Source organism: Talpa europaea, assembly GCF_964194135.1.
Source record: "Talpa europaea genome assembly, chromosome: 5".
NCBI classification, from domain to species: Eukaryota; Metazoa; Chordata; class Mammalia; order Eulipotyphla; family Talpidae; genus Talpa; species Talpa europaea.
In genome coordinates this window covers 54,932,383-54,958,498 of record NC_140071.1, presented here as the reverse complement: position 1 = coordinate 54,958,498, position 26,116 = coordinate 54,932,383, and the positions used below count along the sequence as shown (strand labels likewise).

Genomic DNA, 26,116 nt, shown 5'->3' with positions numbered 1-26,116 from the left:
TTAAGCCACATCCAACACTCCAGCAGCCACAAGTTGCCGTGAGAGCCAGTCCAACCCTTCATACAGTCCCATACCACTTCGGGCATCACAGCCCTGAATATACCAGCTACGACCACAGCACAGTTTATGGAGACTGAGAAGTTCAGTGATTTCTTCTACTGACAGAGCTCCAGCAACATCCTGAAAGATATATATACATGGCAGAATTTCATCAAAATTATCACTTTTCTAATTATATATGTCTGCTGATATTCCAACAGAAGCCTAAAGTTAAAACCTAAATTCATCTTTCAGTAATTATTTTCAGATTATTAAGAATAAAGAAATTGGAGTTTTGATTAAAATTATTTGCTTACTTATATACTTTGTAAGACAGACTTCTAATGAAATCAATAAAGGCAACTTAGCCTGAGTAATACCAAGCATCAATTTAAAAGAAATTAACATGTTATAAAAATGGCTTACATAGCATTTATAAAATGAAGTGTACATTAAACTCCCACTCCAACACCCCAGAACACCTCTCTCCCAGAAGCAACAACCAGTTACAGTTTCCTATTTTTCCAGAAAGTTCCCATGTACATACATACAAATAGACACAAACAGGAACAGACTCTTTTTTTTTTTTTGAACATGTATCTTAAAGATACCTGTCCATTATCAGGACAAGCAGATTTCCATGTTATTTTTAGTATCTGCATTTTCATTCCATTGTGTAGATACACAAAATTTTCTTATATTTGCAAAATTATCTATAGAATAACCTTGGGATATTGGCCTGCAGAATACATTAGTACACATGGAACTGAAGGGTAAAAAGTCATATGCATCTAATACTTCCAGCATGTATGGCCAAACTGCCTGCTTAAAAAAAGATCTCAGTTTAATCGTCACACTGACAGTCTGAGGCTGAGGATTACCAAACATTATCAAATTGTACATTGTGTTTTTTTGCATGGCCTTAATCATAAGTAAAGTGAAATGCATTAGCTCTTACCTTTTTATTTAAGGGGGAAAAAATCTTATTCTTCATTCTATTATGATGTCTAACCTCCCCACCCCGCATTGCACTTAAAAGCACACTCATCTCCCTAGAAGCATAGGCTCAAGATCTAGGAATCGTTACTCCCTGTCCTTCATCCTCCCTATTTGGTCAGCAAATTTTACCACCATAAAATGTCTTCAATCGGTTTCCACCATTCTATTCCTCTAATTCAGGATTTTGTTAACGCTCACTTGAATTACTGCACAATGGACTGCATCTTCCTATCTGTAGTCCCTTGCCCCTGGATTCACTCTATATCCTATCCCCAGGATTATAGTCTTAAAACACTAATGTGACCTAATCACTAATACAAAAATCTTCTGATGGTTTTCCTTTATGCATAAAATAAAACCTAAATTTCTCAATCTGATCCTATAAGGACAATGTTGCCTAATCTTTCACTCGAGATTTTCTTCATCGTCTACCTGCCTCTCACATACAGGTGTGCCTTATGCTCCCTGAAAAGACTCATGCTTTCTTTTCTTTTCTTTTCTTTTTTAAGATTTATCCATTTATTTATACAAGCACTGGCTACAGTCAGAAGCGCGGGAGGGTGAGAGAATTCACCGGAGCCAGAGTGGGGAACAGAGCAGGCAGACTGATGAAATACACTGCTGAGGGGAGCAGCGGGCGCGGCAGGAAAGACCCAACGGCCAGGGATCGAACCAGCGCCGCAGAGGCTGTGAGCAGCTTCACAGCCCAGCACTCAACTGCTGCACCACTGGGGAGGCCCACTCATGCTTTATTTTCTCTGCCTGCAATGTCCTTTCCTTCACATATTGACTCAAAGTATTATCCATAATTTCAACTCAAATTCTACTTCTTATAAACCTTCTAAGATGCCACCTGTAAAACTCCTCTCTCACTAATTTTCCCTAACACTTTTATATTACTGAAGTTACCTGATTTCTTTGTATTAGAATTCCATCTATATTCACTTATATATTTACACCAGTTTCTGGTGAACATCTACTCTCACTTCTTTTTATATATTCCAAGGTACCAAGCACAACACTTCCACATAGATTACACTCAAAACAGCAGAAACAGTTGCTGTGATTCTTTTGAAATCTTTCCAGCTACCTTATTTCATAGGCTGGAAAAAAAAAAAAAAACCCTACTGCTTAAATAAGTATTCTAAAATACAAACATGTTACCTGTTTGTTAGCAAAAATCAGGAGCAAAGCATCTCGAAGTTCTTTTTCTGTTAACAACTTTGCAAGTTCGCTGTGTGCTTCACTAACTCTGTCTCTATGACTGCTATCAACAACAAATACAACAGCTATCAAAAAAAAAGATAAGAACATTCAATTAGTCACATTAAGTTTCAGTTGATGGACAAAATATTTTAATGTTCTCATTATTATATTTTGGTTGGATCCCAAATAAAAAATAGTCTTTTTAGTGGAAAATAGGATATAATCACAAATTTCACATTGGTTTACAGTTGGCAAAAGCACAGAATGGGGCCCAAATGTAAACATATGCTAGACAGACTATATGTGATATGTTGGGTCAAAAACATGCTGCTGTAGATTATTCTGCAGATAATAATTATGAATAGAAATAAGGAAGGGAGCCAGCTACAGAGAAATTATAAATGGATAAATGTTGAACTGAATTAAACAGAACAGCAGGAGGACATGCCACAAATTGTATTCACCACCACAATAAGTAGTGCTCATACTCATCTGAACACTAATGATTATTAGGAGCAGCAAGGTAAGTACTCTTAACTGCTTACATATTTCAGTTTAGTATGGGCTTATGCTATAATTTTATATTTTCAGGAAATAAACATACATATTCTAGTTTTTCCAACTTCACTTTTTAAAAAATGTGAATTTGGGTAACAGTATTTAGGGATATAGTCAAGTATTTAATCAATGCTTAAATATCAGCTTTATCAGTTAAATCAAGGGACTGAAATTTTTTTACTCTTACCTTGGGTATTGAGGTAATAATGTTTCCACAATGGTCTTAATTTATGTTTTCCACCTACATCCCAAATAGTGAACTTCAGATTTTTATATTCTACAGTTTCCACATTAAAACCTGTTTTTTTTTTAAAAAAAGTTAATATTAAGCTTATATTTAAATGAATGACACACAAAGCAAAGGCAACCCTCTGTAATTGTGACTTACAAATATCTTCACACAGCAGTATCTACTGCTGCATGATCAATTCCACTCCTACACTGGGAAGGTACATCTTTAAGAGCAATTAGCCCTTGAAACCTGCATCAGAGTCACCAATGACTTTGTTCCTTCCAACTGTTCCAACAACACTCTGTTCCTTCTTACTATCCCACCATCTACATTTCAACCCCACAATCACTGAATCTTGTAATTTTTCTGAAATGCTGGTATACTAGAGACAGACAAGCCCATTGCCTAGCCAGGTTGGCAGTAAGATCCAAAGAACTGGGCTGGAAACTAAGATGTGTCTATAAAAATATCTACATGGGCCTCCCTGGTGGCACCAGTGGTTAAAGTCTCAGCGCTATTAAGCTATAGCTGGCCACTGTGGCAATTTGATCCCCAGCCAGGGTGCTAACCTACACGGTGCAGCAGACCTCTCCTGATTCTCCCGCTGCTCCCCTCAGCAGTGTATTTCAGTTGGTCTGCCTGTTCTGTTCCCCACTCTGTCTCTGGTGAATCTTCTCACCTCCCTGCACCTCTGGCCTAGACCCCAGTTCTTATATGCATAAATTTTTTTTAAAAAAAAAAGAATGATTTAAAAAAACAATGTAAAAAGCAATACTCAAACTTACCAATTGTTGGAATAGGCTGCATGAACTCATCCTGTTTTAACTTAAACAAAATAGTAGTTTTTCCAGCACCATCTAATCCTAATGTAACAACTCGAATTTCCATTTTTGGTCCAATATGAACTCTATTATCCTATAATTTAAAAAATTATTGATCTTTTTAATTTGATATGAAGTTAGAAAGTACTAGCATTTACACTTTTATTTATAAGCTATTTATGTTATTATTTCCTTGTCTCCTATACATTCCTCTACCCATTGAAATGTTGAGTTGTATTCCACAAAATACCTTGAATCTGATCTGTTCAAAGATAAATTATTCAAATCTCTCAGTAATAAATCTATCAGTATATATATAGTATTATATACACACACACATATAAATAAACAAATGTACACATATACTTCATTTTCCCAAATTTTCTAGTCAACTTAGTCTAAATATATTATGCTGTTAAATATATTAATATAAAATGAAAATTGTCACTTATATCCCAGAAATATTTTTAACAATTTCATGTGTATGCCTCCACTTGCCTATGTAAACATTAGTTAACATGTACAAACCAAGTATTTTTTTTAAATACTGCAACTTCTTACATTCAACAGTATTGGAATCCTTTCATTTCAAAATATACAGATCTACCTTTTTCTTTCAATTGCTCATTATATTCCATGAGCCACAATTTAATCAACTACCAACTGACAGCTGTTAGGTCATTTCTGATTTTTTGATACTAAAAATAATGCTGCTATGAACATACATGTAACTAGCTACATGAACTCTGCCTCATTTCTCTCATCTATACAATGAGGGTAAAAATAGTACCAAATTTATATAGAATTTCTGCAAGGATTACTTTCATAAAATATAACTAAAACTCCTTCTAACAGTTGTTGGCATTTGATAACTGTAAATAAGTGCCAGCAAAATTATTATTCTGCTTCATTATTTGAATACTTTTTATGGCTTTTATGAAACAAATTTTCCTGGTTTTCAATCCTTTTTGTATATTCCCTCCCATTTTCTTTTTATCCGTATCTTAAACGTTGATAATATTCAGAGTCCGTATTAGGCCAGCTTCTTATTATACCTACTCATTTATTCCATCAGCTTCAATTAACATCAATGCAAAACATATGCTCCCAAATCTACACTGAAATCCATTCCTACAACTCAGAAATAATACATTATGTGGACCAGAATACCTTTGTGAGTAGCTATATTAGCAGTCAAGCCAAAATAAAACCCAAGAAGAGATTCCAGCAAGAGAGGAGGAAAATAGAATTCCTCTCCCTACCCAGAACAGCATTGTGGAATTGGGAGGGAAGCTCTTATGCCAGTCTCTTTCCTTGAGGCAGAAACAAAATGTGAAATAAGCCTTCAATTTTTGGCTTACTTAGGGACAATCCTAGACACTGGCTTCTGTCTAACTAGAACCTCTTAGTGACTAGTGGCATAGTTTGGAAGCCACTGTAAACAGAGTCAAGAAACTCCCTGCAGGTATGCAGGGAGTCACAGTGGGGAATAAGAAATTATTAACTTGTGAGAAGTAGGGAAAAGCTGCTAAGGTATTTTGAGATGGCTAAAAACACATGTCCAAGGCCAGAGAAGATACATTCTCAGAACAAGTTTTGAGAAGTCCTAGAATCTCTCACAAGGCTCACAAATGACAGTTGTCCAATGCATGAAACCCACCCATAAAGATTGGGTAAGGAAGATGCTTCTTCAAAAGATCACAAGATATAAAAAGAAACAGGGAAACATTACTAAATCAAAGGAACAAAAAATTTAAAAACTGAACTTGCAGAAATTTGAATCTGAGCTGACTATGAATTAAAATAAATACCATAAAGATGATCAATGAGCTAAAAGAAATACAAGTAAAAATTTGAGAAAAACAATGGACAAAATGAGACACTTAAAAAAAAAAAAAGTAGATTCTGTACCCAAAGGACACAAAAATACTAATTCAAAAGGAAACCTGCACTCCTATGTTTATTGCAGTCTATTTACAATAGCTAAAATATAGAAACAACCTAAAAGTCAAAAAACAGATGAATGGATCAAGCAGATATGCTGTTTACACAATGAAATACTACTCAGCAATCAAGTCATTTGATATTGAGTCAGAAGAGCAAAATGAAGAAAAGCAAAGAGAATGAATCTAAGGAACTGCTGAGACACCATGAAGTGGGCCAATATACACATTGTGAGATTCCAAGAAGGAGACGACAGAAGGAAATGGATAAAAGAGATCACTTGAAGAGATAATGGCTGAAAACTTCCAAAATCTAAGAAAGAGACATAAAAATACAAGAAGCTCAGTGTATTTCTACGGGAAAGAGGAAAAGGATGGAGAGGTCAGGTATAAACATTAGACTTCTCTGAATGAATCTTGCTTTGTAGATTTGACTTTGGACAATGTAATTATGTTTCACATAATTATAAAACAAAAAAATTTAAAAACCCTACAAGTAGAAAGCAAAAGGAACAGATGGAATGTTTTAAATTGGGGGAAATCACTGTAAAATCGACCAAAATTTTTGACCAAATGCCAATTACAAGTCTTGTTTGGAGTCTCAACATATCCAACTTAAAAAAAAAAATTTATAACAATCTAGGAAATGTAAATACTAACTAATGAATGTTAGAGATTTATTAAGCTTTTAGGTACTCTGGACACTGAAAAGAGTCCTTAACTTTTAGAGATACACATGAAAGTATTTTGCAGATGAAATATGATATTAGGATGAAATGGTAAGTTACAATATGTTCCAAAACAACCTGGGAGACTAGGTAGAAAGAGGACTGGGGAAAAGGATAGATGAAATACAAAGTTTCTAATTGTTAAAGTGGGTTATGGGTACACAGAGATTCAGTATTCCATTTCTTTTCACCAATAAGAAAATATTTTTGTTTAATTTTATGATTCATTTTTCTTAGTTGTCTCTTCAAGCTGATTATAAAAGAATGTAAAACATGCATTGTCAGAAGACACACCTAAAAATTAATTATGGTACATTACCTTTGTAAAAGTGACAGGGATGCTGGCATCTAACTGAATGTGATCTGCAACCTCTGTAAACTGCTGCTGCTGTTTCTGCAGTGTTTCCAGTAGCCTTGTAATTTCTTGTTTTGCCAAAACAACTCTACAGTCATCCTAGGGGGAGGAGGGGGAAACCAGTTATTTCTTATAAACTTGTTAAAAAAAAAATAAGGAAAAAGAGGTATCACCAAAACGTAAGAAAGTTCATTGAACATTACAGTACTGAAGGTTAACTTAAATGTAAATTTGACTAGGATAATAAAAGGGCACTAATAAATAATTTACAAACCCATCAATTGATGCATGAACAGTACACTATTGTATATTTACAAATACAACACTGTACTACAGTGAAAATGAACCATAATTACATTGGATGACATGAATTTCACAAATGAATAAATGAAAAAATGGCATGAAGAATCCATATAAAATTATTCCATTTACATTAATTACCAAAACAGACAAAAATAAGGTATGCATTAGAAGTCAGGATAGTAGTTTATCCTTATGAAGAAAGGCAGATAATTACTAGAAGGCAGTCTGAGGGTCATCTGACATAACTAGTACTATCCTGTCACTTGATTTGACTAGACACTATTGTCTAGTCTACAATTTCAGCCAACTGAACCCTTAAATACACATTTCTGTATGTATGTGGTACATCTATAAAAAGTTTTTTAAATAATTTTAAGATACACACAAACTGGTTTAAAAATATAAAAGGATTAAAAGTGAAACTTGGAAAGGCCTCCCTCTTTCATTCTAAATTCCCTGACCCTCCCCTCAGTGTCAAATATTTTCTAAGTTTCACAAATATTCCAGAGATACTCTAAACATATACCACCAACACAGTCTGCATATGACAGAGATCTACTAACAATATTTAAGCTCCATGGAAGCAGTGGTGTTATCTGTTGCCAAATTATATATTCAAATAAGCTGACAGGAATTCCATCACTCGATTTGCTCAGAAAAAAATATCTTGAAGTCATTCTTGCCTTTTCTTCCTTCATACCCCACATATATGATTCATCAACAAATCCTACCTGATACCAAGAATCTGAGCATTTCTAACCCCTGCTATCCAAGCCACTGTTATGTTTCACTTGGAATTCACAATAGCCTCCTCACTATTGAAATCCATCCCTCTTTGCCCTTGTCAATTGATTTTTACACAGCAGAGTGATCCTTTAAACAAGTAAGATCAAATCATTCTAACCCTGAAAACCATACAGTGATTTTTTCCCATTTCAGTCAGTAAAAGTTGAAGTCCTTCCACTAGTCCGTAACATATAACACCTACTAAGTAATTTTCCAATACTCTGTCACTTACTCTATTCTAGCCACAATAGCCTCTTTCACTATTCCTCAATGGAGAAGGCCAAAATGACAGCACAAAATGAAGTATTCACAGTCTGGCCACATTCACATGCATTATCAGATACTGAAAGTACAGAAAAACTCTACGGAGGGGGAGAGGGGAGGAGGAGGGAGACAGCGCCGCAAAACTGTCCGCAGCCTCTGCAACGACGCTTCCATCTCAGCCAGCCAGCGAGGGTCCCACATGGCACGCAGACCTCTCATGTCGCGCCTGCTGCTCCCCTCAGCAGAGTGTTCCGTCAGTCTGTCTGTTCTGTTCCCGGCTCTGTCTCTGGTGAATACTCTTACCCTCCCGCACATCTGACCTGTACCCCAGATCTTGTGTAAACGAATAAATAAATCTTTAAGAAAAAATAAGATAGACTTTAGCTTATCTGGAATTCATAGGGCAATGATTGGCTTTAGATTTCAGATCATGAAAGCAGATCTGAAATAGAAATGACTGATATTTTTGTTAAAAACAACTTTAAATCTAATTTATTTTAAAAGTAAGTAATCTGCAAACTGGGTAATAAATTGCTTAGGATACCTCAATCATTAAAAATAGGCTTGTGGGTCCTCCTTGGTGGCTACCCACAGCCACTGCAGCATGAGTTTGATCACCAGCCAGAGCGCTACCCACATGGCGCAGCAGACCTCTCCAGACTCGCCTGCTGCTCCCCTCAGCAGTGTATTTCAGTCAGTCTGCCTGTTCTGCTCCCCACTCTGTCTCTGGTGAATCTTCTCACCCCCCCCCCAGGCCTCTGGCCTGCACCCCAGTTCTTGTATGCATAAATAAATAAATCTTTAAAATAAAACAGGCTTGCTCTAATATTACTGAATTAGAGCAGAGATAGGTAGTAGAGAGGCACCGCCTGGCCAAAAGAAAGAGAACTTCAAAGAACAGCAAACATTTGAGCTAGACTTTGAAGGACATCTGCTACCAGAGAGGAAAATATTAAGCCCACTAAACAGAAAAAATAGTACATGACTTGTACTATTTTTGGATGGGCATGACTGAAATATCCATGGTTTTATGGTAGATATGGCCCATGAAGAAGCCACTGATAAGGTTGGTGGAATAAAATGGAGGTTAGAGACTATGTCTTAAGCACAACATTTAGTGTATGAAATAGACACAAAAAATACTTACTGAATTAATGAAATAGAACAGTGTGTATGTCTAATTATGTCTACTTAATCTTATAAATTCTCCTTCTTAAACTATGTCCTAACCACGTTTAAACTCTCTACCTGTTGCAAAGTCTTTTCACAATGGAGACAGGCTGTTGAAACCTGGGACAACAAAATAGTCATATCTTCTTGTTGCTGCCTGAGCCAAATCAATTTTTCTCGAACATGAGCATCAACAACACTTAGAGCCATTTCTTCTTGACGACACAGAGTTTCATGAAGATCGGAAAAATAAGCTCGAACACATGATCGGGCATTCTCTGCAGTACCTGGTACCTAAGGAAATAAAAATAACTTATTAAACAACTATTAACTTAACAAGTATTTTATACATGAAATAATGAAAATTTAAATACTAGATCTACATCTTTATAAATTCCAAAATTTGTATCTTCACACTAGATCTCTCCCCATAAATACAGCCTTTGGATAGCCAACTATTTAAAGACATGTCAAGTAAAATATCTAATCTCCTATCTCTCCCATCTCAATAAATGGCAAGCCCACCCTCTCCAGGCTATTCAAGTAAAAAAAAAAAAAAAATAGGGTTACCATTAACACTTTTGTATCCTACAACCAGTTCCCACAGCAAATTCTGCTGACATCAATAAGTTCTCACTTAATAGGTCCTCACTTAATGTCACTGACAGGTTCTTGGAAACGGCAATTTTAAATAAAATTACTTAAATGAAAGCAGGTCCCTGACTAATAATGTCTTCATTCAACTTGGCTGGGATTGTTTTTTCTCATCATCATTATAATGAAACAACACTATCTGAGGATCTGCTGTATATCTACCAACCTGATCCGAAGTCATTTCTCAGCTGATTACTATAATGGTTTTATAAATGGTCTCACTAGATCTATTTCATTTCCTATAATCTATTGCAGCCCTTTTAAATGTTAATCAGAAAAAATAGTTTATGCTCAAAACTCTCTAATGGTTTTCCATTCCACTCAGAGTAAGTAAATGCCAAAATCTATCATATGAGATTTTCAAAGGCAGACTTGAGAAGGTCAAGATAAGTGAGCAAAGACCTGACAAAGTAAGAGGAAAACAGGCAATTATCTTGGGAAAGAGCGTTCCCTGGCAGAAAGAAGAGCAAGTGCTTTTAGGCCCTTTCTATCATCTATTCTCTTACATTCCTTCTCATTCATTCTACTCCAGCTATACTTAGCCTCCTCACAGTTGGTTAGGTACACCCAAACTTCAGAGTCTTTACATTAGCTTGTCTTTCTGCCTTGAATGCTCTGCCCCTAAATATTTATTTGCATGTTGCTCTCTTATTTCCACTAAGTACTTGCCCATTATTCCTTTCCTAGAATGTCAATCCTTGAACTCCCCATAAAAAAGTTTACTATCTTTTTAGCTTGTCTTTCTCCAAAGCACCTAACATAATTCTGTCTTGAAGTATTTTATTAGTGTCTCTAACCACATTAGAATGTAACTCTGCAAAGGCTGAGGATTTTGACTTGCACAGTGGTGTTTTCTTAGCTAGACTACGGCTAGATCAATGTAGCACATTTGGTATGTGTTCAATAAATATCTGCTGAGGGAGTAAATAAAATATATCCACTCTAGCACAACAATGTCTACCAGGACTTTCTATGACACTGGATATGGTCTACAGCTGTGCCATCTAATATGTTTGCCACTAGCTACAAGTGCCTACTGAGCACTTAAAATATAGGTAGAGATTGAGACACTAAATTTTGCATTTTAATTACACTAAATTTTGCATTTTAATTAATTTTTAAACAGTTTAAACAATTAGCCATACGCGGCTTGTGGCCACTATGAACAAAGCAGTTCCAGCAACATCCCCCAATGACTTAGCTTTAAATATGTTTATTTATTAGAGAACATTACATCTTGTCTGTCCCCATATTATACAATTAAGGAGTACTCCTTAATTCATTGGAAAGTATTTCCATCTGATTATTTCACAAAAATAATAAAATTCAACAGCCAAAAATAAACATCACCTTGGTCGCATTAATTCCCCCCAAAACACTTCCTCCTCTCCCATCAGTGCATGATATCATCATTCATTAGTAGAGCAAGGTAGAAACCTAGCTTATCAAGCCTGACCCCCCAGTTACCCATCTAATCAATATTATCAATCATTAAGACCCACCAATTCTACCTCTTTAAAATTTCAAATCTATCTACTTGTTCCCATACTCACTACCGAGGCCATAAACATTCCTCAAGTTGGTAACTTTAGCTCCTAACAAGACTCTTTGCTTCTAATCTTATTTCTCCTCGAATTCATTTTTTTATATTAAAGAACAAGCTTTCTTAATGAAATCCAACTGTTATTTCTATGTCAATTCTTCAGTGTCTCAACACTGTCCTTTAGACAAAGTCCAAACTCTTGAACATGGTTAACAAGATCCTACAGAATTTGATTCTTAACTCTTTTCTTGCTATATGCCCCACCCAATACATACTCAAAGCTCCAACCATAGTTAACATCTTTAAGTTTCTACAATATGTACAATTCTCACTTATAGATATTACAACATACATTTCCTTCTCTGGGACAACTTACACACAAAATCTTTCAAATTTCAGTTAGATATTATGTCTTTTAGGAAGATGTTCCTGATTCACCGAGATTGTTGTACCTCCGATGCATTGCCAAAGAATCCTGTACTTACCACACAAAACTATCACACTTGAAACCATCTCTTTTCCATGATGTTCCATGAAGACAGAGGCTGTTGAAAAATTTATTTCCAGTACTGGCATATGTAATTACTCAATAAATATTAGTAGATTAAAAGATGAGGAGGAAAAAGTATAGAAAGGAGAAAAAAAATCCATACATGCTCTGTGTGGGCCATTCCAATTCCATCCTCTACTATTTGTTCTCCTCCTTCAATGTGCTGAACGATTCCAACTAATTTCCTGGAATAATCTGAAATTTCCTCAGTGAACGTCCGTATACAGTGAGCCATATCTAAAATTGATGCTCGGATCTGGTTAGCCTCTGGTTCCAACACTGAATGCTATAAAATGCAACATAATTATAGAAAAGGACTCATAGTATTGACTACTGACATAAAGAACTACTTAAGCATCTGTCACAAGTAGTTTTTATAACACATTTAGAAAAAGCATAGTACAAAAAGGTAAAACAGGGCCTCCCTGCTGGCCTAGGGGTTAAGTCTCAGTGCTATCACTGTGACAGTCTGAGTTTCCCAGGCCAGGCCAGGGAGCTAACCCATATATGGCAGAGCAGACCACTCCTGTCTCACCCACTGCTCCCCTTAGCAGTGTATTCCAGAATATCTGCCTGTTCTGCTCCCCACTCTGTCTCTAATGAATCCTCTCACCCCCTGCATTACTGGTCTATACCCCAGTTCTTATATGCAATAAATAAACAAATCTTTTTTTAAAAAAAGGCAAAATATATTAAAATGACTTCATCCCTGTGTAAGAAAACTACCGTGCAAACAAATCATTTAAAATTTGGAAGTTCATTTATTACTAAACAAACAAGAATCCAAAAGACCTTCTCTATAAAGTTTTATCATAAGCAATAGTTCGTCAATAGATATAAATACTGTCAAAACAATCCAGCATATTATGAAAACATGCACATGAAGAAGAGAATTTCTATTTCCTGATGGAAAGTTATCTTTCAAAAAAGGAAAAAAATCATGAGGTCTCTCTGAAATTTTAAGACACTCAAAAATTAAACCTCGTTTCTTTTCATGCTACAGAGCTCAACTTTCATCACTGAATTCTTCTTTAATCTCTATTTTTAACATAAAGAGTCAGGTCAGTGAAAATAACTGGTGGGCTGAAAAATTATATTCATACCTTGTGACCTTGGTGCTTTCCATATTCTTTGCAGACACAGCACATAAGTGGGCTAGTTTGACAGCCTTCTTCCAAGCAAACAAACTCAATGGCATGCACCTGATGCTGAGAGCACATGGTTTTCTCATGAGGTTTATCAGCTAAAGGCACTCGCCTGTGCTTAGCTAATGTCTTTGTAGAATGAGTAACCTGGGAACACTCTGAACACAAGTGAGTTGCACATACAGTGCAATAGACGGATGCAACGTGAGCTTCATCTTCATCGCAACGAATGATGCTCTGCTAAACAAAAAAAACTGATGTTTTAAAACTGAACCCCAATCATTATAACATGACAAATTCTGAAACATAAAATTCCATAATTTTGTTTTACCCCATCAGCCTTTGTATAAGAAAATATATTGGCAATTAAGTATTTTTTTGCTCATCTAAGAACATATTCATTTATATGGGTGAGATGTTATTTCTGAGATTTATTACCAATATACACAATGAATCTGAGGCTAAAAGTAAAACTATTCTCATAGACTAAGTCAGTGCAATGATATCTTCCACGAAGTACCCCCTGTCTGTCCTTTATACCTATGAAACTGAATAGAGATTAGTTTTTTAAAAACTAAATAGTCTGATATTAAATACGTCTCCAAATGCTTGCAATATTACTTATGATGCTAAATAGGAAGAAAAGAAACACAAACGCTCTTTAGATAACAAGGGGCTTAGACAGAATCAGTTGTAAAGTTTTAAAAAACACAGAGACCCAGGTTCAAACCGGGTAATACTTATTTCAATAGGTCATGGGTGAAACCTGGGCTTCTGTAGTTTTTTTCTAAAGATCCATAGGTAAGCTTGGTTGAAAATCACTGATTAAAATTAACAAGTTAAAAAAAAATAAAATCTACATTCTATTAAGTTTTTAAATATTATTTCTAATTTTCATTAATTATTAAAACACATTCAAAGCTGAAAAATTTACATGTGACATAATCAAGAATACTTTAAAAACTTTTGCTGAACATTAAAAGGCCATATTGAAAAGGAAAAAATTTGGTATAAATTTTTCTAGAAATAAAAATTAGAAAATACATTGGTGGGGTCTTTCTATATCAATTAAATAAGAAATGAACCCAAAGTTAAACAGTTTACAACTATGAAAAACTATGTGTACATGTGAAATAAAAAACTCATGTCTTTCGTTTTCCTAACCTGACATAGATTTAGTTTTACTGACCTAACATAACTTAGATAGCAGATTAGATAGCAGATTAATGACTTCTGAAAAAAGATGAAAGACAAAACATAGGAAAGAATTGCAAAAATTTAGGAAACAGTGCTTCAGTTTCACATTCATTTCACTGATTCACTTTATATAAATCATGTTCTAATAGAAGTGGAAATCAATCTGATATTTATTTCTTTATATTAAGCATGTGGTTTTAAAGTTGATCAAAATCATTACTAAATGTTACCTACAACTATTCTTAAATCCACAGCAGTCTAAAAACCCATTGTAGGGTAAAGAAAAAATGTCAGGCTTTTCTGCCCTCCCGCCATCAGGATAGATGATGGATCCTTGAGGTCCTGAATGCATGCCTGATGGCGGGCACCTGGAGCAGGGTGTGGGCATAGGTAGATGAGATCCACCTGGGCTAAGACTATGCTTTTTAGGGCGGCGTCACGGGGACGCCAGTAGAAGACAAGAAGCCGAGAAAGAAGTAGCAGAAGCTGAGAGAGAAGCAGAGAACGCTGGAGAGCCCAGACAGAGTGAAGACTTGCTGGGGGCTGGGAGGCCTACCAGCCTCCCGGCCCCCCAACACCCCTGCCTGCAGTGTACCTGGTAATCCCAATAAAAGACCTGCCAAAAACCACTGAGGGCTCCAGGACTCCTCCTTAACCCGGTCTCCTGGATCAGAAAACCTGCACTGTGTCCATTCCTGACCTCTACACTCATGCTCTGTATTACATGAGTTATGCAGGCAATCAAGAATTAAAAATGTATTTTAACCTGTGTTAGTGAACTTCCCTCTAATATTTATTGGAGCCCTACCTGTCCCAAGAGAGTATATCCACACATAATTTAACCTTTTCCTGAAGCTCTTTAATGGTAGCAAATCCCTCTGGAGCTACTGCTATCTTTAAAGGCATTTTGCTTCTACACAAAATGGTCTCTTTCATGGAGGTCCTCTTTGTGCTTTGTGTTGACTGATTCAGTTTCGTATCCTCTGCCTTAATGTAGCTTATATATACTTCTTGCTTTCCCATAATCTCCTTACTCTTATACGATAAGGAGACAAATTTACACATAAAACATGGTTTGGATATAATAGTTTCAGAAATTCAAGCTTCAGTTTTACTTTTGCTCTTTGGGAAATATAGCTGCCTTTAAAACTGTAACAAAATAAACCTGCTTCTGAAATCCTAGCTGCTGAAGAGAAATAATATGCTTTTAATGTCAAATATTGTAAGTTAAAGAAAAAATTCCTACCAATAAAAATATTTCACCAAGCTTAATCAATACCTCTCCAGATATCCCAATGGTTTCTTCTGCAGTTCCATACTGAACAACATGTCCATTTTGCAGTCGTTCTAGAAGTTCCAATAAAGCAAAATTTTTTTTCAAACCCCACACACCTGAATCTCCTGGAATATAAAAAATAACTTAATCTAAGAAAATGAAATATTAATAATTTTATCTGAGCTCTCAACATTAATTTTGAAGTCTTACTGTTTAATCACTTGTGTCTAAATTTTAAAAATTCAAATTTCCCTAATTTCTCTATACTAGAACAATTATCTTATTAATCTCTTAAAAAACAGATCTCTTCATGATTCTAAGTACTAACATACTTTAAAATTCTATTATTTTTCTATCATTTAATAAATTCTTTTCGTCACTTTCATTACATATTCTAAAACAGTACTTTAAAATATTTTTATGACAAATTACAGATAAGATCTATATTTACATTGCTACCCAGGATAACATATATGTATGTGTATATATTCATATACACACATACATACACACATACATATACACATATATAACTGAAAAAGTTTCACACACCAATATTCACTCTTATAGTGTGCAACACACTGATTTTTTGTACTATTTCTTTTTTTAAAGTTGTTTATAACCGATTAAACCTATTTTATAACTCATATTTGAAAATCACTGTACAGAAGACACACTGACTAAAATGCTCCATCTCTAAGTAAACTAGAACTGGAACACCCAAAGATATTTTTCCCTATCCTTTACTAATCTAGAACTCAATGACAGTCAATAACTATGTAACTCTTTCCCATGCAAACATACAGAACCTCACACAAAAGTAAGACAATAATCCCTTCTAGGATGACAGTACTAGGCACATCTGAATAAGGACCAATGCGTCTTTTCCCCAGGACCAACCATAAAAGGTCAGACAAGCATGCATATGTGAATGATGCACATACACACAAACTCTTCCTGTGTTTGTAAGTAAAAGCCAGATCCCTTAGTGGTTAGAACGACTGGTGCCTATTAGAAGGAATGTCATCATGTTGAGGTTCTATAAAAACAAATAGCACCTGGTAAATAGCATCTACTACATATTCACTATATGAAGGGATGGATATAAAATAAAAAATAAATGGGATTATTAACTGCAGAGCTTTCCTTCCTCTTGTCCCTCTTTTCCCCTTTCTTTTAAAGTCACTTCTTGTTGGAGTTCTCAAAAAAATTTAAACTAGGCTAACTAGGCTAAATATCTTTAGCCTCCACTGACTTCTGTGACCTAATTTCCCAAGTACATTTATGCAAGCCACTCAGCTTTTCCTTCAGTCTTGCCACATTACCAGAGTTTCTCCTTAATTTTTCACATACACTCTACCACAAGCTGAGTTCTATTAACTCTACTTACATTACAGTTAAGAAGTACACCAAGTGAGTCCCTTACTTAAATATATCATCTTGACAGTTTTCCAGGTATTATCATTATATGACACATACACATAAACTCCTAGCAATATATAGGCAGTATCTACCCATTGCCTAATATAACATTTATTTTTTATATTATTTATTTATTTATGCATACAAGAACTGGGGCGTAGGCCAGAGGTATGGGGGGCGGGGGTGGAGGTGTGTGTGTGACAGGATTCACCAGAGACAGAGTAGGGAGCAGAATAGGCAGATCTACTGAAATACATCGCTGAGGGGAGCAGCAGGGCGAGACAGAACAGGCTCCCTAGCCAGGGATAGAACTTATGCTGCAGTGGTTGCCGACAGCTTCGCGGTGCTGAGACTTAACCCCTTCTGCCACCAGAAGGGGTTAAGTCTAATGTAGATTTAATACTACTTACATAACTGTCCAAATAACTTTAAAATTTCAATGTCTTAAAACAACAAAATTTACTGTTTGTTCATGCAACAATCTCAGGGCTTGAGGACAAGAGAGGTTCTGTTCCCCACTATTCATGATCATAACACAGGTCACTACGCCTCCAAATACTGGCCCATTTCACTGTATCAGGGAGAAAATTTTACCACAAACCATCATAAACTCCCTCTTAACAGATTCTACCTGCAAGTTAAAACTTCACTTCTATTCATATTTTACTGGTTAAAAAGAAATCACATAGCTGCACCTACTTATAAGAGGGCAGGAAAGTATAATTTTAGCAGGTGGACTAAAGAACAGAAATATTGCTGAACAGTAATAATAACTACCAAAAATAACTACTGATAATCATTCTTGGACTAAAGAATTTTGATTCTCTCATATTTATAATAGTTTTTTTCTCTAAATAGGAATTACAAATGACTTTCTTCTTTATACTTCTACATTTTTTCAAATTTATATGTAAACATACATATAATTTCTAGAATACAATTAAAAACAGATTTAAAAAAATGACATCAAACTATATGAAGGGTCACTTACATATTTTCCATAGGATGGAATCACAGTGAATATCCAGTCTCTAAGTTATAGTAATTACAATCTATATAGCCAAGGCAAAACCAATGGTTTCATTTTTTTAAGGTTGGTATCATAGCAATAATGTTTGATTTCAACCCAGAATACGATTAACCATAATGTACCATAAATTTCTAATTTAGTTAAACACTGAGCGTAGTGACAACCCACACTGTGGTATTTTAAAGAGTTCTTCAAAAAGGTTTAAGAAAGCTTATTTTTAATTTGCAAAACTATAATTTTTATATAGTTCTATATTTTAAAAAAGTACATGTATATTTTACATAATAAAAAGCCAAATAAAAGAATGTCATGATAGGAACTACTGCTCTCACCCAAATTATTTCTTTGCTCCTAGTTAATATTACCTATAACAATGCTAACACTGTGCTATATTAGTTATATGATAATGGGCACACAAATTTAAATCAAAGATCACTAAAATCTTAAAAATATCTATTTTCTCCCTGTAAGAAAATATTTTACAGGGCATCCCTGCTGGCACAGGGGTTAAATTCTGTGCTATCAAGCTACCACCAGCCACTGCGGCATAAGTTCTGAGTTCCACCTCCAGCCAGGGAGCTAAGCCACATGGCGAAGCAGATCTCTGCAGTCTCACCCACTGATCCCCTCAGTAGTGTATGTCAGTGGGTCTGCCTGTTCTGCACCCCACTCTGTCTCTAGTGAATCCTCTCACCCCCTGCACCCCTGGCCTACACCCCAGTTCTTGCATGGATAAATAAGTAAAAAATACTTTTTTAAAAAAGAAAACACTTTACAACCATGTTTTTTTAGCTTTTTAAAGCTTTCCAACCTAAAAAACTGGTGCTCTTGTTTTTCCTTCGTTTTGTTGGACAAATCATTTTGAACATCTTCAATTAATATTAAGGCAGTTTTTAAAAAAACAGTGCTACTAACCTGAAAAAAAAAAATGGCACCTTTAAACAATTCATTTTGGAGAAAATTCTGTTACAAAATAGAATGAACTTACAGAATTTATAGCGTGTCTTTAAAATAACAGTTCAGGGCCTCTGTGGTGGCACAAGGGGTTAAGCACCGCACTATGAAGCAATCAGCAGCCTCTGCAGAAGGAATTTGATCCCACAGCCAGGAAGGTGACCCACATGGTGCAGCAGACCTCTCCTGTCTCGCCCATTGCTCCCCTCAGCAGTGTATTTCACTCAGTCTGCCTGTTCTGCTCCCCACTCTGTCTCTGGTGAATCTTCTCACCCACCCACCCCCCAACACCTCTGGCCTGTACCCCAGCTCTTTTATGCATAAATAAATAAATCTTTTAAAAAAAATAAAATAAAAAATGAAATAACTGTTCAAATGTAAATAAATGCTATTATTTTCAAATCTGGTATCCCAAGGCAATAATTCATTTTAAAACACATAAAGTTTTAAAAATATGCAGGAACTGAAAAAAATCCACAAGATCTTTGAACACATTTATAGCAAAAAGTTATCAAATAATAAACAGACTTCTTTTTCTGATATCAGTAAACAAAAATATGCTGAGACTCAAACTATTTATCTGTATGTTCATTATGGCCTCTTGGTTTATAAGGAAATACTGTTTCGTTGAATTAACAGCTTCAGGAAAATTAACATTCTTAATTCTGTCAATAAGGTTAGCATGTTTTCTTGGGTATTTTAAAGCTCTCCATACATAAGTATTGAATATAAACATTTTTACAAGATGAAATAAAATTAGTAAGAGTGTGCTCATAGATAGGTACAAGATTATTGGCCTTAATAGAAACTGTAACCTCACTGGCGTTTCACAACTTTAAAAATCAGGTAAAAAAATAAGTTTTCTATGACATTGGTATTAAATGAACAATGTTAAAATCTTTAATACATACATATGTTTTCCTACCTAGGTCTGTTACTTGTCGATCAAAAGGGCAACGGATTGCTCTTCCATGAAGAGGCAAGCGGGTGAGACAGTCATGACAGACTGTGTGGCCACAAAGCAAAAGACGAGGAACCTTGTCTCCTTGCAAAGAAAAGACATCTTCACAGACTCCACACTCCAACACCTAACATTTGGAAAGGGAACATGTGCTCTTGAAATGATTTTGACAGAAAATAAGTTTTAGGTTTAAAAAAAAAATTTAGTTACTATATTAAATCAATCTTGTTACATTACTCTAGTCCTCCACGGGAGGAAAAAAATCTAAAGTTATAAAACCTTAAAATAAGTTTTCTCATTTCATCTTCTAGACTCTACCAAATTGTACAATAGCATTACAGCGTAGGGAAATCTCCTTGCAATGGTGTCAGAAACCAAGATAATTAATGTAAATTATGATCATAATTATCTTTTGAAAATTTTAACTTGATTTATTATATCTGAATCTGTAACAGATATAATTCTACCAAACTGGGTTCTTAATTTCTCTGAATTATTTAACCCTACCCCAAAAACATTAATTTAGACAAAAAATAATTTCGAATATGTGCTAGGGTGACAATTTACCCATGTAAATGATAAAGAACTTAAAAATAGGCTCTAAGAAATTCTCAAGTATCCTTCTAGTAACCATTTTTATCATATAATGTAAAGGCAAGAAAGCAATCACCTTAGTCTTAAGTGTCAATTCCTTATTCTCAATTAATAAATATGCTACTGGGTTATGAAATATTTTGTCCATTTAGTTCCAATTATAGTACATGATTTGCCCAAGACATGCAGTCAGTCAAAGGAAAGGCAACAAGAACCAGCATGTACTGATTCCCAAGCCTATGAGTTTATGATTTATAATCAACAATCTACATATATGCTTTTCTTAACATAGCTAACTGCTTCACAATTTTAATTAATTTAAAAAATACCCACCCTGAATTGCTTACCTTTACCACAAATTCTTATCCCTGTCATACAAGATGTACTATAATCTGGTCTCTGTCCTGCCGCCACCAGCTTCATACTCTATTCTCCCATTATTTCAAAGAATTTGAAATACTCAGAGATGACAATATTTCTGCCTTTTTTAATGCTAACTCTGAGGAAACAGATTAACGGACATTTTCTTTGGGGAACTTTTTCATATCAATAAACCAACAAATTCCTAAACAATTGTATCTCTCAAGTCAACCCACAGCTCAGTCCAATGAGCCCTTGGGCACCCATGTACCATGCAAAAGTGTCTACGTAACACCCAAACCACTTTAATATCTTCATTGGCTTTCAAGCCTGTCTTTCCCTGTTACAACAAAAAGCTGTCAAGAACAGGGTATTCCAAATATCAAGCATAAGTACCCATGTACTGATATAAATAAAATCTAACAAAATAAAAATGTTTAAAGTTTAGCCAATAACAATACCCCAACAAATATACAATACAGGGCAAAAAATAGAAAGTGGAAATGAGACTATTAAAATCTTAATCTTAATTTGACAGTTAATCTGAATTTATACATGAAATGCAAACATCTCCCACTGTTAAAAAACATAATTCACAACTTGCTTGTATCCCAGTATGGTTCAAATGAGCTTGAATATAACACAGAAAAAGAAAATGGCTCTTTAAATACATACTTTAAAACAATATCCATTTCACTCAAAACACTTTGAAATGCAATTAAAGCTATACCAATGTTCTTTTTTTTTTTTTTTTTTTCAGAGCAGAGCAAAAGGTTGGTAACACTTTCTGTTGATGAAAGTGTTGGAGAGCAGGTATGCTCAGATACAGCTGGTGGCTGTGAAGTATTTATTGAGTGACGTACACTCAATGGAAGCAAGTTGGCAATACTTACTCAAAAGGTAAAATAGCTCTGTCATTCTACTTTCTGAAATTTATCTTACAAATACATATTTACTGTGACAAGATCTCCATGCTATTTCTTACAGCACCATTTGCATTAGAAAATACTGAAAACAAAGTATCATTAATATAAAATTGAAAAACAATAATAGTACATTCATATACTACACAAGTATGCAATCTACAAAGGAAAAGGTTGGAAGTATTTTATGTAAACACACAGGATGATTTTATATGAATAAAGGGTAAAAAAATGCAAGAGTATAACTTCTGTGTTAAGGTGGGGAGCTCAAGAAAATATTTACATACACACTTATATATAATGCATATATTTATACTCATACATCTAAATAAATGTATTTATATATTTATATGCAGATATATGTGTATATACATTATCAAAATAGGCAAACTTTCCTGGCAGAATACAAAGGAAACTGATTATATTGGAATAGTGGTTCCATGAGGAAGAAAAATAGCTGGGAACATCTACAAATATATACATAATATATACATAATATATGTCTACAAATGTATACAAATATATACAAATATATACATAATACACTTTAATTTATTCTATATTTTTAAAAAGACAGGAAAAGCATCACTTAAATATCTTCAAATAATAATACTGAAAAGCTATAACACAATTAGATATTTAAAATAAAAGCAACATTTTTATAAATGTTCCTACCACAGTGACAACTAGAGTAAAGCTTTTTATGAAAATAAACTACAAAGAGCCAAATTAAAAATGTATTTAGGGGCCTCCCTGGTGGGGTAGGAGTTAAGTCTCAGGGCTATCAAGCTATTGCCAGCCTCTGCAGCCTGGGTTCCATATACAGCCAAGGAGCTAACCCACATGATGCAGCAGACCTCTCCTATCTTGCCTGCTGCTCCCCTCAGCAGTGTATTTCAGTAGATCTGCCTGTTTCGCTCCCCACTCTGTCTCTGGTGAATCCTCTTACCCTTCCACCCCGTTCCCCCTCCCCCACACTTCTGGCCTACACCCCAGTTCTTGCATGCATAAATAAAATAAATCCTTAAAAAAATTTATTTAGTTCATTCATATCTTATATCTCTGACTCCATTATTACACAAGATAAAAGAACTTACGTTGCTACCATAGGTTTTTTCAAAAAGCACTAGTAGAATTCCACAGATTGGTAAACCACACACAGGTCCAAAACCAAAGTTACTAGGTTATTTTCCAACAATCCAGTAAATAACAGAGTAAGAAATTCTTTCTTCGGTATTTATGAATAGGAATTATAGCTAACAACATAAGAAATGAAGCCCAAGATCAAAAATTACTCTTAATTTTAAAAGCATCACAAATATGCCACAGAGGGCTTCAAACATTATTAAAAGCAAATCAGATTTTAATAAGCTAGACCATATTTTCAAAAACTAAAGATTACTACTCAAAAGACTTTCCTCACATATTTTGAATGTAAATAATTTCATAACATCACACTTTTGCCTGTTTTTTCTAAAGTCATTATCAACTTGTTTATTATGCAGGAGGACATTTTACATATTACTAACATTTTATACTTCAACTTTACCCTCTGATAAATAATTCTTGGTTTCATCTATGAAAATGACATTGAGATTTTGAAAAGTTTATACCACCACACTCTTACAAAATGTGTCATTAGGATATTGCCAAAGGAACTACCTTGTTTCACAACTTAGGTACATTTTCTACATAAAGAAGAAAATGACAAATGTGAGCCTGCTAACAAACATGAGTTAAATCAGGCTTTGGTATGCTTTTGCAATTTTTAAGGCAATTATGGTAAGAAAAGCAGATACAGCAATAAAATCTATTCCAATTAAAACTTCTTAAACTTCAAGCAAGTTCACTAAATAACCTTCAGGTAATCTCCATTTAGAAAAAACACAATTTAATAAAATCTCAAACATACAAAATGCCTAATATCAAAAGGGCTCCTCTACATCTCAGATATATATCTTCAGAATAACTTCATTAACATATAAAAGTCAGATGAATCAACAAACACCAATATTGGCTGAAAATATAGTTGTGAGCAGAAATGAATCATTTGTTGTGATGTGAGAACCATCAATGGGTGAAAACTTAAAGGGATCATTATTCAAGACCTCAAAAGAACTTCAGATCTTAACTAGTCCAGGGATTCTCCATGCTGGTTGAACCTTAAAATCATTTCTGGGAATATAAAAAAATATTCTGATGTCAACGTAAGCAGAACTCGGGGAGGACAACGTTTTTATCAGTAACTTTTTTTTAAAGTCGTCAATGATTCTAATACGTCGCCAGGAAAATTTCAGATTACAGATAATCCTTAAGGTTGTTCTCAAACCACTGACATCATTCTCCCTTCCAGATTTTTCCACATTATAAATAATGGAAAAGCAAAACGAATTTCACATATTTCAATTTATTTGTTTACTAAATGAATTTTGGAATGCCTACGAATAGAATTTCTAACGTCAAGCCCTGGGCAATTCACATACTCTACCATTAACGCCCAGCTAGGCTACTGATGGAGACTGCTCAAAAACTTTCATAAATTGCACTACCAAGAGAGAGGGGACGCATTCAATCAGTAATAGATATTTGGTTACTGAAGTACTGCAGCACTGAAAAGCACTCTGTAACGCCAGTCAATCTTGGCTCTGACAAATTCCGTGCGAACCTAAACCTGAATTTTCTCACGTGTGAAATGGGAACTAACATGTACCTCCTAAAGCAGATGTTAACGAGCTATGACACCGAACAGTACTGGCAAATAGGATGGCTCAATTTAATAAACTAAGAATAAGAATAAGCTAATTAATGCCTGTTGAGCTTAACCAAAAAAGCAGTACTAGGCAAAGACCAGCTCGGGTCAGTCTCAGAGGCCCATAAGCATCTTTTCACACATGTCCCCGTTAGCGATGCCAAGCGGAGGACTGCCAAAGGAGAAGAAGGCAACTGCGAGCTAGCACAGAGAAAAGTCTCTCTGGAGCAAGTACGGCTTCTAAAGCCCAGAGCGGCCCAGGGGCTGCGTATCCCCCCCGAACAAGCCAGGGCCGCGGCGCCGTCGGCCACATCGATGGGACTGAACCGAAGGGAGGCCGAAGGTGGAGAACAGTGCACGCAAGGTCCCTCTCACCTTCACCACGGCCGTGCCCCGGCTGCCCTGCCGGCCACTGTCTAGTCCTGCTCCGGGCTTGTTTACAAGCAGAGCGGCCATCCTAGCAGGAAACGCGCCGCAGTGGCAGCCGCCAGGGCCTTCTAGTGAGGGGCGGGGCGGGGCGGGGCCGCCTACCCAGAGGCCCTGGCGCGCGCCGCTGGCGCACAGGCGCAGTGCGACGCCTGACGCTGCTCCGAGGGCCTCGTCGCTCCTCCTCCTGCGTGTTACTAGGTCTCCAAGGGAACAACCCTGTACACGGGCGCTTTCTTATCTTTATTGTTATCATTGACTAGTCTGGAACTGGTGGAAGGGGAGGAATAATTCTATGGGCAAGAGATGGGATAAAGGGCCTCCCTGGTGGCTCAAGGGGTTAAGCATCGTACCATGAAGCAATCCGCAGCCTCTGCAGCACGAGTTCAATCCCCGGCCAGCCAGGGAGAAACCCACATGGCACAGCAGACCTCTCCTGACTCGCCTGCTGCTCCCCTCAGCTGTGTACTTCAGTCAATCTGCTTGTTCTCTTCCCCACTGTCTCTGGTGGATCCTCTCACTCTCCCCCACGCCCCCGCATCTCTGGCCTGTACTCCAGCTCTTCTATGCATAAATAAATAAATCTTTTTTTTTTTTAAGGGATAAAACAAGTTTTGGGGGAAGCTGACACTCTAGTATCGATTTTTCCTACTCAACTACAAGACAGAGGCAAGGGGGAACTACATCTCCCTGCATGCAACGCGGCTCGTATAAACCACAAATCCCAGCATCCCACGTCCCGAGCTCCTCAGAGCAGGTACTGGAGAGTCTGCGCATTACTGCTCTGGAGTCGTTTCCGTAAGCCGCGAGCCGTGACTGTGACTGGAAAATAGAAGCTATTTTATGAATAGTTTCCAAAAGGCAAGAGATGGCTGTGGTACAAACAAGCCGTTGGGTTCTCAAAGGACATGATAAGAGAAATTAAGTC

At 35.9% G+C, this 26,116-nt stretch overlaps 1 protein-coding gene across 2 annotated transcripts; it reads right to left on the bottom strand.

Moving 5' to 3' along the window:
- TRIM23 (tripartite motif containing 23) lies at window positions 1–25,218 on the bottom strand (the record flags this gene model as incomplete). 2 transcript variants are annotated; one of them, XM_084233819.1, is made up of 11 exons in its annotated part: window positions 1–180; window positions 2,203–2,327; window positions 2,990–3,100; window positions 3,820–3,949; window positions 6,846–6,980; window positions 9,483–9,698; window positions 12,255–12,437; window positions 13,255–13,533; window positions 15,773–15,894; window positions 20,101–20,263; window positions 25,138–25,218. In XM_084233819.1, 11 exons carry the CDS (start codon window positions 25,216–25,218, stop codon window positions 1–3), a joined length of 1,725 nt encoding a protein of 574 aa, XP_084089945.1. The 2 variants fall into 2 exon arrangements, with proteins under 2 accessions (XP_084089945.1, XP_084089946.1); XM_084233820.1 differs by lacking the exon at window positions 12,255–12,437.
- Window positions 25,219–26,116: the final 898 nt, after the last annotated feature.